We start from the raw sequence: 17,668 nt of genomic DNA on the forward strand, positions 1-17,668 counted from the left end.
TAGAGTATCGTCTATCCTCGGATTCTATTGACTAGGACCAAAGGCAGAGGCATGGTTTTAATGTATAAATTACGAAAAAATGTTAGTGTCTTCTTCGAAAAAAAATATAATAAATTTCCAAACTTTCACCAAAATAACAACATTTTGTGTTTCTTTCCAAAAAAATCCTGTATGGGTATTTCGCCACTGCACTGCAAGAAAATCTACAAAATAAAATAATTATTTTTTGTAAACACTTCTGCGTTAAACCTAAACGGACGCTGCTTGTCAGAAGTTATGTTTACGGTAATACAAATTTGCCTAACAGAGCAAAAAAATATGCTTAACGTTTCAGAAAGTTATCTCTTTCCGTCGTCGGAAGCAAAAAAATACAAAGAATAAAGAAAAAAACTATTTAAAATATTTAAATTCAACTATTCGAGAACACTTTACTTTTTAAAAAAAAAACAACGAACAGAACGTCAACGGTTTTCTTGTAGACGTATCTGTTTTAAAAAAGTAAAGTGTTCTCGAATAGTGTTAACATTTTTCTTTGCTCTCTTAGACGGAATTTGTATTACCTGTAAAACATTAAACTCTGACAAGCAGCGTCCGTTTAGGTTTAACGCAGAAGTGTTTACAAAAAATAATTATTTTATTTTGTAGATTTTCTTGCAGTGCAGTGGCGAAATACCCATACAGGATTTTTTTGGAAAGATGAATCCGCCACATAGATATAGACATTTTTTATTTTGTGTTTCCTCATATAACTGACAGATCGGAACTTTCATTTTTAATTTAGAAAAGCTACTAAAAAGTCAAATAATTTAGCTACAAATTTCTTAAAAAATCATCAAACTTGGTCCACTAGAACACAATATACCGGGTACGTCTCAAAAGTGGCTCACCCCGATAACCTTTTTATTTTTTCAGATAAAAAATGAGATTTGGTATGTTAGTATACGACATAAATTAGGATTGATTGACGTATTCAATTCTTTTCGGCCACTTCCTGTTTCACCGGAAAGGACTACAACTTTTGATTTTTAAATGGTACTCTCAGTATTTTTTTACTTTATTCGATAGAAAATGACACTCTGAATAGAATGACATATCATATGTCAACTATTGACATTTTCGCTTAAAACAAAATTGTATTTTAAATTTCAATCTATGGTGCCATGGCTGTGTTAAAAACACTAATTTTTAATCAAGGAGCATTGAAAAAATAGATTTGATCGTCTAATATTTTTAGTGTCTTATCCTGGCTGGTTAAAAGATGCCCAAATCGTATTTTTAATCATATCTCAATTTTTTCACATGGAATGAAGGTGGCTCATTAGCATATTTGGAAAAAGCATTTTTTTACGAATAATTTAGTACCACACACTTGGTATTTCGAGTCAAATTGTCGCTATGAATCGCATGTTGCACTTTCAAATAAGCCATATTCGAAAATGTCAAAAGTTGACATACAACATGTCATTCTATTCAGGGTGCAGCCACACTATCCTAAAAACGGCGTATCGGCGTAACGGCGTAATGACCTTGAATAGATTTCCATTAATTCTATTGGCTGAAACATTCATCTGTCAGAAATTTTATCTGTCAAATTCATCTGTCAAAAATTTCAGCCAATAGAATTACTGGAAATCGATTCAAGGTCGTTACGCCTTTACGCCGATACGCCGTTTTTAGGATAGTGTGGCTGCACCCTCAGTGTGTCATTTTCTATCGAATAAAGTAATAAAATACCAAGAGTGCCATTTAAAAATTAGAAGTTGAAGTCATTTCCGGTCAAACAGGAAGTGACCGAAAACAATGGAATACGTCAATCAATCCTAATTTATGTCATATACTTACATACCAAATCTTGATTTTTTATCTAAAAAAGTAATAAAGTTATAGGGGTGAGTCACATTTGAAACGCACCCGGTATAACACTATAAAATACATAAAAATTTTAAGGTGCCCGTTTTTTGTGCCGGTGAGTGTTTTATGGAGTATAGTATATGGAACTCAATGGAACTTCTCACATAGTTGTTTGCGAAAGAAGTTTCTGCCCCGGTTAAAAAAGTAGTTCCGGGACTGGAAGGTATTATTTAAACTTTAAACTGCGAGTACATTAATTTTATTATTCAGTTAGCTACAACAAAGCTAGGTATTAATCGAATAAACAATCCATCATCATAATAGCACATTCTGTTTTTCTATCAGGGCTGTGTGTTCTGTGTACAAATTTAGATGCTGAGTCACTTCGTCGTCTTGATGTTCTGATTGGACTAGACGGTCGTCTATGTTGGGGTAGATTGGCTTTATCAGCAGATAAACTTCTGCTTCTCACATGATCTATTATCGGCTGGGGAATTTTAGAATTGTATCTAGAAATTATTGTGTTATCTTTAAATGGTTTAATGATTCTGTTACTTGAACACTTTTTAACTAGTTGTTGCACAATTTTTTCTTCCTTGTCGTTTAATGGGTAAACTATATTAGATTGATTTTGCTGTGTCTCGCATCTGAAAAAAAAATAAAGTAAATAAAGTAAGATTTAAATAAATAAGTACTTAGTAGTAAACATAGAGTTAGGGAGTCGGTTAAACGGGGAAAGAATTGCAGTTTTGTGGGATCTTTCAGATTTTTGAAAAAGTTGATGGCTTACTAGATATTTGGAAAAAAACAAATTTCGGCTATTTTAAAAATTGCCCCTAATTCCATTATATTCTATTTTAGACAAAAAGTTTTCAGATAAAAGTTGTATATAATCACGTCCCTAGTGAGAATGCGTGTTCTCCGATTTTTTCTAAAGCCTGTCACTTTTGACATATGACATAAACATATGTTTTTTTCAAACGGAAATCATAGTTGGCCATGACTTCGTAAAAAGCCCCATTTTTAAGCTATAACATGCTTGTTTCGAAAAATTACTGAATAGCCAATTATTTATTTTAAACATTTTTACTTAGTTAGCGATGGAAACAAGTTCAATCGTTGTGGCGCTCATTGTCAAACTATCACATCCAAACAAAACTATTTTATCGAGACGCAAATAAATTGTAAATATGTATTATTAGTTTATTTGTAAAATTAAAAAAGGATTCTAATAATATAGAGATTACTATATCTTTAAAACGATAGGATTAAACTAATAGCCCATCACCGACCACAAAACTCACATCTAAAAATCTAATCGTTTAGCTACAAACTTCGCGCCGAATAAAGTTAATAACTCTGTATAATATAATGGTTTCTTGTTGTGAAATACCTAAAACTCCTATCAAACTTGACAATAATCTTTTTAAGTTTTTCCATATCTTTATGCATACATTCCATACATTTTCGCATTGTCTCTACTTTCTCTTCTTCAATAATCCTTTCATCAGGTTTCATATGTGTATTATGTAGTTCATCAGCGCCAGGTTCTTTATCCATGCATTTTCTTAAAGACTCGTTCTCTTGCTTCAGTATTTCAATATGACGCTGCAATAATTTTGTAAAAATATCATTAAATGTAAATACAGAATACAAATACCTGTAACTTATTCTCCCTTTCCATATTAATTGACCAAGATTCTTCTCTTCTTACAATCAAATCCTTCAAATATTTTACTGTATTAACAAGTTGCTCAATTTCACCCCTGTAATATTTGAATAATATGTGTTAAATGACAAACAAAATATATTGAAACCCATTTACGGAGAAGCTACAAAAACTTGGCTGTATTTTTGAACTAAAATTTCAATTTGCCGTCTTAAATCTTCACTTTCTATACACGAGCTGCACAGAACTCCTTTCCAGGTTTGAATACCTTTTTCTCTGATTTCTATCATTTTTCTACCAGCTGCTTCATTATATTTCATGTTAATATAAGCTTCTTTGAGTCTCATAAATACTTCTTGATTATCTTTAACAAATTGTAATTTTTTCTCTAGACTGGTAGTTTTAACCCGTTCATTGACTAGTCTAAAAAGTAAATTTGCAATCATAAGATATGATAAACAATACGGAATCCTTTACTCTGTATTAATTTTGCCAATTTCATTTTGTAAATATTTGTTCTTATATTCGTATTCTTCTAGTTTTCTTTTAAGAGATTTTGCATCGAGATCTTCAAAATCTAATATGCTAGTACTAACTGAAACATCGCTGTTAGCATCTCCTATACACTTCAAAGAAGATCTCGATATTTCTGAACAATCTTCTGAAATATACTTTATTCGTAGTATCGTAGATGTATAATGTTACTTTTACTACCTCCAATATCTATATCTGACCCAGATGCATATCGAACTTTTCTACTATCATTTGACTGATGTCCATCAAAATTATTGTATTCCATTATGAAAAATGTAATGAAAACACTATAAAATTTGTTATAATTTTGAAATTTTGAAGTTTCGTGACATGCTTTATACGTCACAGGTATTTTAATGGAATATTATTTATCACAAATAGTCGACCTTCTTTTCTTTTAACATACTTTTAGTAAGCGAAGAGGCTTGAGGTCGGCAAAACCGGTCTAGTACTTCGAAAGAATCAATTTAGTTTTGTTACGGCACAATGTCTCATTCGATATTTTTTTCTATTGTAATTATTTATTATTCTTTTCCAATAACTGTAAATGCAAGTGAAGTGTTAAGTGCTAAGGTAAACACCACAATTATTTCTTCAACAGTTCCTCCCAATATTAATATTCAAAAAACGTTATTGCCTATTAAGATGTTTTTGCCAATAGAAACATCAAACAGGTTTCCACCAGCATTAGAATACTTTGTACAAAAAATTCAAGCTTCTCAGTCGAACTATATTTACGAAGATCTGAGCCGACCACCAACCCACGATCGCCCTTCGTACACCCTTTCACCTGAAGACCAAATTACTTTTGGTTTAGGTGAAAATTCTACAATACTACCTACTACCGCAGAGAATTTATTTTATACTATAAAAAATGAAGAAAATGATGTGCAAATGCAAGAAAAATCAAACCAAACATTAGATTTTGAATATGAGGACGTAAGCAGTACTGGTGAAATTTTATTCGAAGCTATCATAAATGAAACACAAAAAACAAGCTTAAATAATGAAACGAGAAATACGACATCTACTGCTAAGGAGAAAGATTCTATAATAAATTTATCTCATCTCAGTGATAAAAATAATAAAGAATATATTGAATCTACATATAGTGTACCCTATATGGTATATAATGAAAACCAAAAATCTTCAAACAAGGAACATGCGACATATTCGACCACTGATAAATATATTACAAGTAATAATCAGTATTTCGCGTTGAATAAAGTGACTACTTTAAAATCGTCTACGGATGTTAATCAACAACTGTAAACTGTTTTAGCTTTTACTGGATTGTCAAGAGGCTATCCACATCTGCACATGCAAATTAAGGGTGAGTAATATATAGTACGCCTCTATTACAATATAAAATTTCCTTGGCTATTACACTATAAAATTTCTTTGTCAAAGATTTTATTTAAAGGATATTTTATTATTTATGAAGAAGTTGATGGTGTAATATGTGCAATTTTATAAAATATTGTATATTAACACTAGCAAATTTCTTTGTCAAAGATCTTTTAAGATAACAGATATTTGATGAAAAAAATTGACATTGTTAATATACAATATTTTTAATAAAATCACACATATTACACTGTCAAATTCTCTATTAAAATAAAATCTTTGACAAAGAAATTTGATAGTGTAATACCATCTATGGTAATACTGGCCTTATACTGTGAAATTATTCATAAAATACATATCTTTTTTTTCAAACTGTATGACTTTTAAATCTTTTAATATTATTTGGAATGTTTGAAATTGTTTAAAAACTTATTTGTGGCGTTTGAAAAAAAAATAGCATGTTCTATTCGGAGTAAAAATGACTTTTTGTGCCTCGGCTGTATGTCATCAATCGGCTGTATGTCAAACGCACAGCCTCGCCACAAAAAGTGTCATTTTTACTCCTAATAGAACAATAATACTAATTTTTTCAAACGTCACAAAAGTATTAATTTTTGCGACGTGATTGACAATATAAAAAAAATAATTTTAACGCCTAGTCACAAAAGTACGAAAAAATATATTATTAAACTGACATAAAGTGTCAAATTCAACGAGCGTAACCATAGTTTCTCGATATATAATTACATATATAGTATATTGTTTTATTAGGAGTAAAAATGACACTTTTTGTGACGAGACTGTATGTTTGACAGCCGAGGCACAAAAAGTCATTTTTATTCTGAATAGAACATGCTATTTTATTTCAAACGCCACAAATAAGTTTTTGAACAATTTCAAACGTTCACACTTATAAAACAATATATTATTTTCATGTTTAAAACAGTTATTAATTTAGCGTCATGAGAATTAGCGCCATTATCAAAATATTGTTTTGTTTCTGGATTTGACAGATTGTTTACACATACATATTTTTTTTTAAATTATCTATGTTGCAATATTTTTAGGAGCGCATTTATATTTCATACACGCCGGTAAAATCGGTGCCGGTGCCGGAGCTGAAATCGATTGCAATATAAATAAATTAGCTCCTTTACATTCTGTATAGTATTTTTAAAATGTGTATCTTAACCTTCCCTATAACTATATTTAACATTTTTTTTTGTAAACCCCTAAACAAATCAGATAATTGATTTTACTCTATCGTTGACTAACCCTGTACTGCCCCAGTCATTTTTAATCATATGGTACAATATGATCGAAAAAATACGGCGTCAACGATGGCTATGAAATAAAGATCGCTGTCATTTTATATGTAAATTTATATGGGAAATGTCATCGATCGTCATTTCCCAGCCAACTGGACGCCGTTTTTTTTTCGACCATACCATTATCGTCCCCAATACATAAATAACATAAAAGAATAGATGGATAGGTACCCTTTTGCAAATATCCTATTGCTCTTGGCACAATAATAAAATTGAATTATAGTTTTACATATTTATTCTGTCAATATCGAAATTAGCATACACTTGTGAATAACACCAATAAATAAGTAATAATGTTCAAATAAAAACACGGATGACCCTTCGATGTGAGTTTAACGGTAACAGAGCACGCTGTTTGTCCCTCCTAAAACAAAATTAAAATATATGGCAGGAAAAGTTACTCCTATCGCCCAATTGTCAATAGTCTTTGACCGTCGGTCAACGCCAACATCAACATGACCAGTTTTCCATCTTCATTCTTAGTACTGTTAAGTAACGTTATCATGATATTAGGCGCCCCCACTTCAACCAGAGGACGAAAGGACTTTGTCTTGCTACCTGCCACCAGGTTAGTTTTCATTAGTATTATAACACCTAACAGTAAATATACACTCACCGGCACGAAAAACCTTAAAATTTTAATATACTTTAAAGTTTAATATATTTTATTCTAATGGGCTTTTTAAGCAATTTGTAGCCAGAAATCATTTGACTTTTTATAAATTAAAAATGAACGTTTCAATCTGTCAACTATGCGATGGAAAAACCATCCATTTTATCATGTCTTTGCCTTTTCTCGATAATTTGTTTATTAGTGGAGTGCCCAGAGACTTTTACCTCGGAATTCAATTACTGTCAATGTATTAATGTGAAACCTTCTGTATTGTTGAATTTTTATAGATAAAATACTAAAATGTTTACCCATTTTTTTCCTTAGCTTTTAATTTTTTATTTTAGTAATTTTAGTAAATTCTTATTTATTTCCTTCTTAATTTTTTGTTTTTTTTTTAATTTGTTTCCTAAGTAAATTTATTGAAATAAATGAATCTAATACATAAGCTATACCTATTCTGCTTATATTCTAATCATTGAAATTTTGATTGAAATCGAATTATACAGGGTGGCGCGTCATATACGACGAGGTTTTTGCAAGGAGAACAAAAGTTTGTATTGAAGTCAAATTTTGTGAGGTTATGTAAGTCAATTTAAAGCATTTTCTAAAATTATATAGAGTTGTACAGGGTGTCCCCAAAAAAAGTTACACATCAAAGTTGTGTTTTTTGTAATAGAACACTCTGTATATTAATTGATTTTTGGATTCTGGTAAAAAATAAAGGCGAGTTTTATTAGAAAAGTATATGACTAAAATGTATAGTTTTTGAAATACATTCACCGGCAGGAAAAATGGACACCTTAAAACTTTGATGTATTTTAAAGTTTAATATATTTTTTTCTAGTGGACCGATTTTGATGATTTTTAAGCAGTATGTAGTCAAATTATTTGAATTTTTAGTATCTCTTTCTAAATTAACGATCGACTTATTATTAATTATCTTCTATCTGTTAATTATACGACGGAAGATAAAATGTTGATATTTTGGTGAAAGTTTGAAACACCCTGTGGAATATATTAAAACAGCAAGAAATTTAAAAATCATTTTATCATCTAGATACATCCTTTCTCGATAGTTTGTTTCTAGGCTCATCTCATTAGCTTTATTTTTATTGAAGATATTCGCTTTCGAAGAAGACACTAACATTTTTTCGTAATTTTTACATTAAGACCATGCCTTTGCTTTTGGTCCTAGTCAACAGATCTAGTAAATTCTGGTCCGGAAGCCTTTTTGACATAAGATTTGCTTCATTTAATCTTCTTCTTGAATAGTCAAGGCCAGAAATGCAATAAAATGTTTGAATAATATACTCTGGGGTAACGAAATAGGTAAAGACAGAAAACTCAAGATTTATGATGCAATAATCAAGAGCAATCTATTATTTGGGGCGGAAACATGGAGGTTAACGGAGAATAACAAAAGAAAATTACTGGCGGTAGAAATGGACGCGATAATGAGATCAGCACGAACATCAAGGCTGGATAGAGTACGAATAAACGAGACAATCAGGGACAAAATGGGTAGACAGAAAACTATAGTAGAGGAAATAGAGATTGCCCAACTGAAGTGGTATGGACATGTGAGAAGGATAGACAACACGCAAAAGGTACTAAACTGGCTTCCACAAAAGAGGAGGAAATGGGGAAGACCAAAAGGACAAACTGGATAGAGGGTGTCAAGAAGGCGATGAGCTCAAGGGATCTGACGGAGACTGGGATGGACGAAACCCATGGCTAATGAAACTTCACAACGCCGAAGGACGTTTTAAAACCGATTCTTATATATAGTCTTCTTATAGTCCGTTAGTTAATATGTACGTTCCTTAGGTGCAATCTATTATAAATTTGAAAAGCTGGTAAACGGCGGTTTCTTAGCGATAAACTTAGAATATAAGTCGATCGTCTCGATTAGAAGTTCTCATACGAAGGTTCCTGGACGTCTAGATTGACGTCCCCATGGACGTGGTTATAATTAAAAAAACCACTCAGTATACTCTATGGTATTAAGGTATTTTTGGAACCGGAATTTTATAGCAAATTCACTGAACTAAACAAATATAAAGCGTTTCATTTGAAAAACTAAAACTTGAGAGTTGAGAGTAAAAATATATTTGACTCACCCTGTATGTATGTATACCCTGTGTATCTATAAAAAGATTTTTGAAATGTGAGCTACCATTAAACACAAATTGTGAAAAAGGTTTGGAGTGAAAATCTCAAATAGAAATCGTGATACAGAGCTTTTTCAGAACACGCGGAGCCATCTTGTATGTATCCATTTAACTACTAAAGTGAAAGCAACGAATTTAAATGGGTAAACTGTAATATATCTTAATAACAATACAATGCAAAAAGTTTTATAAAAATAAGATTGTTTGTATCCCATAAGTTTGTGTGATTCATCTCAATAGATTTATTTTTATTGGAGATATTCGCTTTTGAATAAGACAGTAACGGTTTTAAAGCAATTTTAGCATTGATTTTGGGTCCTCATCAACACACTTATAAAAGAGTGTTTATTTTCTTTGTAACGTCACATTATTTTTGTTTATTGACGTTTACTCTGGTAGAGATGGTTTTAAGTTCTGAAGTACCGGCTATTGTTGCTTTAATTGATCATGGTAGAGATCAACTTTTGGACACTTTGGCGGTGTAAAATAAAACAAAAGGTGGCAACCCTGTATTTAAGACTCACCCTATATAATATGTTTTATTAGAATTTATGCTTGTATCTCTTTTGTAATGTGTAAGTGTGTTATAGGTTGTGATACAGTCCGGTACCTACTACCTCACAGTACAACTGTGATTTTCCTTCTTTTGTGATGCATGACAAATTCATAAATGTTTTAAAAAGCTAGTTAAACAAAAATGTAATTAATAATAGCCCAATAAACATAACTTCTTCGGACCGGAAGTGGGCCGAGGACGCTTTTCCGGAAGGTAGTTTTTGGGCCGTTTCGTGTTTACGTGTGCGGTCAGAGCATGCAAGCGGCGATGTCCGCTCGGCCGCCTTGGCGAAGAAAAAATGAAATTAGAATGTTTGACATTTTTTCTAATGCGGAGAGCCGGCTTTAAGGTGCACGCGCGCACTAATGGGCACAAACCAGCCAGAAACGGTGACGGAGGTGACTCAACTATCGGAGATATACAGGGCGAGTCTTAAATAAGTGCAAATATTTTTAGAGAGAGTATAATATTGGACCCCAGGAACACGATTATTAGAATTTTTTGCGAAAAAAAATGAAAATTTGAATTTCCTAAAAAAAATTGGATTTTTTTTAGTTTTTAGTTAAAACCCATAATTTCTTGACAACATTGCAACATAGTAGATCTACCAAGTCGAGCACAGCCGTATCATCCTTTTCTCGAAGATATTAGAGGTTAGTGTGTTCTGTGATTAGAGGCACTTTTGACTACACTGAAACTTCGTTGTGGATAAAGCCAGAATATTAATTTTCACTACACATGAAGACATCGAATATCGAATCAAATATATTAATCTTTAAAATACATCAAAGTTTTAAGATGCCCATTTTTCGTGCCGGTGAATGTATTTCAAAAACTATACATTTTAGTCATATACTTTTCTAATGAAACAACCCTTTATTTTTTTACTAGAATCCAAAAATCAATTAATATATAGGGTGTTCCATTACAAAAAACATCCTAACTTTGATGTGTAACTTTTTTTGGGGACACCCTGTAGAACTCATTTTAGAAATGTACCCTGGGACACCCTGTAGAACTCATCTGTAGATAATTTTAGAAAATGCTTTAAATTGACTTACATAAGCTCACAAAATTTCACTTCAATACAAACTTTTGTTCTCCTTGCAGAAACCGTGTCGTATATGTCGCGCCACCCTGTATAATTCGATTTCAATCAAACTTTCAATGGTTAAAATATAAGCAGAATAGGTATAGCCTTAGCTTATGCATTAGATTTATTTACCTCAATAAATTTACTTAGAAAAAGAATAAAAAAAATCAAAAAATTAAGAAGGAAATAATTAAGAATTTACTAAAATTACTAAAATAAAAAATTAACAGCAACGAAAAAAAAACATTTTCGTATTTTATCTATAAAACACAATACAGAAGGTTTCACATTAATACATTGACAGTAATTGAATTCCGAGGTAAAAGTGTCTGGGCACTCCACTATATAGATCAAAAGTTAGCTGTCTAGCCCCTACCGGTAACCAACTTTCATGAGGTAATTAGGAGAACCGGTAATAGGATTATTTTGAAAATTTGGATTTTTATATAAAAGCATCTAGTCCATCTATCTAAAATATTAGCTTTGTTCGGGTTCTTGTTATTACCGATTCTGAACCGTCCTAGAACTTTTATATTTTCTTCTACGCATACACCAGCATACACATCACAGTTCTAGGTTCAGAATCGGTAATAAGAGAAACCCGAAGTAAGCTATTATCAGCGTTACAGTGTTGCCGGATTATTTGAAAAGTGATAGCATCTTTGTTATTTTAAATGGAACATCCAATATATTATTCCATCTTTGGAAACTACTCTCATATCTCATAATTATAGTTTATAGTTATTTAGTCATTTAGTAGAACTCATTTTAGAAATGTACCCTGGGACACCCTGTAGAACTCATCTGTAGATAATTTTAGAAAATGCTTTAAATTGACTTACATAAGCTCACAAAATTTCACTTCAATACAAACTTTTGTTCTCCTTGCAGAAACCGTGTCGTATATGTCGCGCCACCCTGTATAATTCGATTTCATTTGATATTATCTGACTTTATACGATAATAGAAAGTTTATGAATTATTGCTAGTCAAACTTCTTTAATATATTTTTTGAATGATATATTACCCGAGAAAAAAATAGGAGGATAACCTACAAAAAGAAATGTGATCCCATGAAAAACATAGAATGTAAAATAATGCCAAGTCTCACCACACTATTCTTCCACTATAAAAAAGTGTGAGATCTCTTGTAAAACCACGTCAGTTTATTTTATTTAGTCTCTCTTTAAGCACCTATTCGACAATTTTGTTATAAATTGTAAATTGTTAGTATCAATATTAGTCATCTTTATTTCTGTAATAATTATAATGACTTGGCAATTGCACGACATAATATTCTATTCTAATTAAAAAACTTTATTTTTAAGGACACTGTTTAGATTTACTTAGTAATTGAGATGGTAGATTATTCTTTTATAATTATGGTGCTGTGCAATTTGCCAAATCAATATAATTATTACAGAAATAACGATTAGAGAGACTAAATAAAATAAAATGACTTGGTTTTACATGAGATCTCACAATTTTTATAGTGGAAGAATTATTGTGTTGCGAGACTTGACATTTTTGTATCTTCTATGATTTTGATGGGATTAAATTTACAAAAAAGAAAACCCCGAAAAGATGCAGTAGTTGGTTCTCAAAATGTAAGCAAAAAATCAATTTTTTGGAAATTTTAATTAGCCATATCAAGTTTTGTTAATTATTAAGTAGTATTGTAAATTTTAATAAACTTTCAACGATATATCATGTTCCTATATCTATAAACCTTCTGGTTTGTTCAGTAAAGGCATTTAAAAGATAATAATTATTCTATTATAAATGTTTCGTTTAAAGAAAATCTTTACCGTGACAAATTATTCAAAGTTTATATTATGTATTGTTACGTTTTTTCGTCGGTTCCGTGTGGATAGAAAGTCACAATTTATTTAAACACTATTTATTTAACACTAATTAACAAAAACAATAACGATAAAAGACTTATAGAACTATTTACAAACGATTTATAACTAAGAATTTATTTTGAATTTTAGCGCGTCAACTGTATATTTATAACTGCCCTCTTTAGGCCACTGCCGCCGGCTTTTATACCTGCAGTAAAAGAAATCTAGAATAGTCCATAGATCGTTAGGCGCATAGAGAAGGTTTTCGAATGTTCTCTTATGTACTAGTCCATTCTAGTGGGTCTCGATTCTTCTCGAACGAATGAATCATTGCGGTGTCTATGCGATGTTAAGGTCATCCGAGGGCGGGCCATATTGTGAGGTTACGTCGAGTCCACACCGGCTCGCAACAGTATCAATTAGACTTTACTTGCTAAATTTCTAAACTTGTTGTGGTAACCTTTGATGGTAACGAAATTCTTCTGTGTGTGTGAAATGTATAAAATATAAAAATAGAAATGGACTAAATATATTAATAGAATTATTCATTTTTAAATAGCTCTACTTAAAAAACGGAAAGTTTAGGTATGATATATCGTTAAAAAGCAATTTTATTAGTCTTTTGATTTTTAAAAAATATACATACATTTGAATTAAACATAACAAAGATTTGATAATTTTATAACAAACAGAAATAAATATATTTTTTGCTCTTCCTGTGTAATATATACAAGGGTAATATCGAGTCGGTTGAATATATCGCCTTTCGTTAACTTACAACCTAAATTACAAATTTAAATTATGTTCAATAATTCATGATCTTACAATATCTATGAAACATATCTCATGATTGAGATATGTTTCTAAAAATGTTCTGTTTAAAACAACAAAGATGCTACAACTTTTCAAACGATCCGGCAACACTGTAACTCTGATGATATTTGATATTTTTAAGAGCAAATATCTTGGTAAGAGATTTTAGCCCCGGCGCCGCGCCGTGCAAAATATTTCTTATGGTAACCCTGTGCGGTAACCTAATATCCTTCTAATATTAAACATATAGTTACAATATCGATTTTCTATTAACTAGAACTACTTACTTTGAACTCCAGAAGCTTGTTTTACCTCCTATTTTAAACTAGGTTTAACCGCCAGCATTTGATCAAAACTAGTTTTAATCATCTGCTGGTGATGCTAACATTGCTAATATTATTAAAAAAACGCGAGTTGAGGCAAGGGCGTAGATACTTTATTTTTCTGGGAGGGGTAGAGTAAGGGTTGTCAGATATTTTAATTTAAAAAAAAATAGGACACATGGGCGTCGCCGTCGGTGTTTGATTGAGATTTTGTAAAGGAGTGACTCAGTAGGCAACATTTTTTTTGGTAAAACTCGAAGTAATTCGAACTAGCCTGATTTTTTTTGTAGATATAATCTACTACAAATCCAGAGTAGCTAAAATTTTGGTAAATAATTTATAGCAAATAGATAACATGGTGATTATTTAATAAAATTTAAATTGTTTATACCAATATAAACATTATTAACAAAAACACAGAAAGGACAAATCGTAATATTTTTTAGTTTATCTAACAAAATAGAAATTTTATTATTTTTTTAAGCCGCTATGGGGGGGGGGGGGTTATTACCGCCTCTACCCCCCATATCTACGCCCTTGAGTAGAGGGCATAAATTGTTTTGATGTTTTGTGGTGAATTTTATTTTTCTGTTGTAGCGCCAAATGTTTCAACTGCTTTAATATTCCTCTAGGAAATGCGAGACCTTGCTGTTGGTGGGGGAGCTCCTAGTCAGGTGTTGGGGGGAATCCCCTCTGGCACTTTGGCTGGGTCTAAGGAGCATCTCATTGGTTGTCCCTGGCTATAGTGTCGTGGCCAGGAAATTGCACCAAGACGCATAACGATGCCGGATGGGACTACCCTGTCCATCATACCAGGCACCCCCTACTGTCCGTGTTCACGTATCACGGGCAGAGGGTGTGGGGGGTCTTAACAGCCTGGACCAAGAGGAGACAGCCTCACCATAAACCTAAATCCTATGATGGCAGAACCAAGTCAAAGGGATGCGTGCCTGGATATGAGACTAGCCTCTACTGGTCTCAACCTTGAGGCACCAGGGGGCATCCCATTGTATTCTCGCCTCCCTTTTACTTCTACAGGCGGGGCTCTGTAGAAGTGGACCAATAGTTATTAGACTAACCCTTGCTGTGTAATTGACTTCAAATCCAAAGAGGTAATAGAGAAAGAGGGATATATCCTCTACTATAGATTCGGGACAACACCGGTATCAGGTTTAAGGAGAGACCAAGTTAATGAAGTGGAGACAATGGAGACAGATCCTCCAGCCTCCAGCTCACGGGTATCTCAGCCGGAGACAAGTTCCTCGACTGTGAAGGGCACAGAGGGCTAAACCCCAACCGAGGGAGCGTATACCTATAACAGGAAAATCCCCATGTATGATGTGTTATAGACTGTATGATAAGCTATAACTCAAGTGAGGGGGACACAATAGTTCTTTAAGGTTGCGGTGATTACCCCCCCCCCTCCCCTCTTACTCATTCTACATTCCATGAATACAATAATAAAAAATCCATTAAGGTTTTACATAAAAAAAAAGTTTTTACATAAAGAAGAACAGACATATTTTTTTGTATACAGGGTGGCGCCTCTCATACGCCGCGGAGGCTCCAAGGAGAACGACAGTTTGTATTGAAATGAAATTTTGTCAGCTTATGTAGGTTAAAATAAAAACACTAAATCACCACAATACACCAAAACACTTTTACTTTTACACTGGACGCGCGTTTCGCTAACCATGTTAGCATCATCAGCAGATGATTATAAACTAGTTCAGTTTATCTCAAATCTCTCCAAAAAAATCCTATATGGGGTTTTCGCCACTGCAAGAAAATTACAAAATAAAATAATTTAATTTTTTTTTAGAGACCGCCACCCTGTATGTTCAATAGAAAATCGTCAAACATAATTAAATATTTTTTTGACATAACGAAACTCATGCTTTATATATTTTTTATTTTAGGGTTATTCAACCGTCCAGTTCAGCCAACATCGTGCCCATCTATTTTCAGTCAGTACCCACAGACCAACAGGCAATTCCTCAAATAAGGGGTCCTTTCGATTTTATTGGTCAATGGATTCAGCAAACACCTTGGCTTCCAATCCAAATCAACGTGCCCGATATATTTCAGAATATCGGAAACGGAATAAATCAAGTTGGCACGACGGTATCTCAGTTTTCTCAAAATGTTGGAAACGGGGTATCGCAATTTTCTCAGAATGTCGGTAATGGCTTAAGTCAGTTCTCACAAAATATAGGTAACGGCTTCACGACTTGGGCTCAAAACGTGCCGATTTTAGAAAATTTTATTGACACTAAGAGAAAACCGGTAATGACAACCAATGGACAACAAATAGGTGTACTGGTACCGATAGAATATCCAGGTGGACAACAATTGGTCTTGGCTAACGAGGCTTTTGAAGCTTTTCCATAGTTGTTTGAATTGTTTAGAAAATAAAGTCTGATTATATTATTTTTTTATTATGGCGCGCTCAGACGATTCGTGTAGGTACTTGACAAACATTTGTATAAAAAAAATTGGTATACAGGGTATATAGTGTGCATAGGGCATCTATACCTGGAATTTCTAAGACATTTATTATAGTACCTACGCCGCACTCTCGCCGGACCCTGTATGCCAATAAAAAATACTTGCCAAGTACACGAGTCGTCAGAAGGTTCATTCTCACAGCATCAGAAAACTGCCTAGAATAGTTAACCGAATTAATAATCTATGTTTTTTGTTTACGACATATCTGTGACTTGGTGTAATCAACTACATTTGACAAGTTTCTGAGACTGGTTTGGATGCTTGTGCGAACAAATCTAGGGTCCGCCTTTGCAGATACGGAGATATTTATTTAATATTTATTTATTCTATTTATATTTAAACTGTGTTTTTAAAATTAATAATTAAATTAACTAATAGACTGAAAAAAATTCGATAAATGATAAATCAATCCTTTATTTCTTTTTTATTTAGGTTTATTCATTTACACCAAAGTTTGTTTTAATAAAGTGGTGTATTTGATTTCTTTCGAAAATCTATTTGATTGTTTTTTTATTTGTATAAAATAAAGATATTTTATTTTTATTTATTTGATTTTTTAAACTACTCCTTACAGACACTAAAATAGTTATTACAAGTAAAGAAACTTTTTAAAACAATAAATTTAAAAATAATCATCTGATCTGATGTGCAATGAGTTTCCTTATGAGTTGCTATGAGCTTCTCAAAAATACTCTATTTTTATTATGCAGGGTGAGTCTTAAATATTATAAGTACAAATATTTTTAGAGGTAGTATATTTCGACCCCAGAAACACGATAATAGGATTTTTTTTCGCGAAAAAAAAATTGAATTTTTTTTTGGGAATTTTAGCTTTTAGTTAAACAACATAATTTCTTGATAATATGGCAACATAGGTAGTAGATTAAATCTACAAGAAAGGAAACCCAGAAAAGATCCAGTGGTTCTCAAAATTTAAGGAAAAAAACATATTTTTGGAAATTTTCTAAGTAAAATAACTCGGTTATTTTGGACTTTTTGAAAAACGGTAAAGAGAAAA

At 32.2% G+C, this 17,668-nt stretch overlaps 2 protein-coding genes across 5 annotated transcripts; one reads left to right on the plus strand and one right to left on the minus strand.

Annotated features, from left to right (window-relative positions):
• Nucleotides 1-2,094: 2,094 nt before the first annotated feature.
• LOC115878656 (GRIP domain-containing protein RUD3-like) lies at nucleotides 2,095-4,394 on the minus strand. 2 transcript variants are annotated; one of them, XM_030895201.1, is made up of 7 exons: nucleotides 4,235-4,394; nucleotides 3,998-4,181; nucleotides 3,677-3,943; nucleotides 3,512-3,617; nucleotides 3,245-3,459; nucleotides 2,415-2,498; nucleotides 2,095-2,360 (listed from the first exon to the last, which is right to left on the minus strand). In XM_030895201.1, exons 1-7 carry the CDS (start codon nucleotides 4,317-4,319, stop codon nucleotides 2,144-2,146), a joined length of 1,158 nt encoding a protein of 385 aa, XP_030751061.1. In that variant the 5' UTR covers nucleotides 4,320-4,394; the 3' UTR covers nucleotides 2,095-2,143. The 2 variants fall into 2 exon arrangements, with proteins under 2 accessions (XP_030751061.1, XP_030751060.1); XM_030895200.1 differs by having other exon boundaries at nucleotides 2,095-2,498.
• A 20-nt stretch (nucleotides 4,395-4,414) lies between these two features.
• On the plus strand, nucleotides 4,415-17,012 carry LOC115878657. Of its 3 annotated transcripts, none has more exons than XR_004049578.1 (2): nucleotides 4,415-5,387; nucleotides 16,062-17,012. XR_004049578.1 is itself a non-coding variant. In XM_030895202.1 (2 exons), exons 1-2 carry the CDS (start codon nucleotides 7,185-7,187, stop codon nucleotides 16,531-16,533), a joined length of 585 nt encoding a protein of 194 aa, XP_030751062.1. In that variant the 5' UTR covers nucleotides 7,068-7,184; the 3' UTR covers nucleotides 16,534-17,012. The 3 variants fall into 3 exon arrangements, 1 of the variants encoding a protein (XP_030751062.1); XM_030895202.1 differs by lacking the exon at nucleotides 4,415-5,387 and adding an exon at nucleotides 7,068-7,297; XR_004049579.1 differs by lacking the exon at nucleotides 4,415-5,387 and adding an exon at nucleotides 13,418-13,591.
• The last annotated feature ends 656 nt before the right edge of the window (nucleotides 17,013-17,668 follow it).

This window comes from Sitophilus oryzae, unplaced genomic scaffold (assembly GCF_002938485.1).
Source record: "Sitophilus oryzae breed Bouriz unplaced genomic scaffold, Soryzae_2.0 scaffold_1521_pilon_pilon, whole genome shotgun sequence".
NCBI classification, from domain to species: Eukaryota; Metazoa; Arthropoda; class Insecta; order Coleoptera; family Curculionidae; genus Sitophilus; species Sitophilus oryzae.

Excerpts from the sequence above, each read along its gene's own strand:
- LOC115878656 (XM_030895200.1), bottom strand. The coding sequence starts at position 4,319 with ATGGAATACAATAATTTTGATGGACATCAGTCAAATGATAGTAGAAAA. Across the intron at positions 3,944-3,997 it reads ATTGGCAAAATTAATACAGA|ACTAGTCAATGAACGGGTTA; the intron begins GTAAAGGATTCC and ends TTTACTTTTTAG. Across the intron at positions 3,618-3,676 it reads CAAGTTTTTGTAGCTTCTCC|GGGTGAAATTGAGCAACTTG; the intron begins GTAAATGGGTTT and ends CAAATATTACAG.
- LOC115878657 (XM_030895202.1), top strand. The coding sequence starts at position 7,185 with ATGACCAGTTTTCCATCTTCATTCTTAGTACTGTTAAGTAACGTTATC. Across the intron at positions 7,298-16,061 it reads GTCTTGCTACCTGCCACCAG|GGTTATTCAACCGTCCAGTT; the intron begins GTTAGTTTTCAT and ends TTTTTATTTTAG.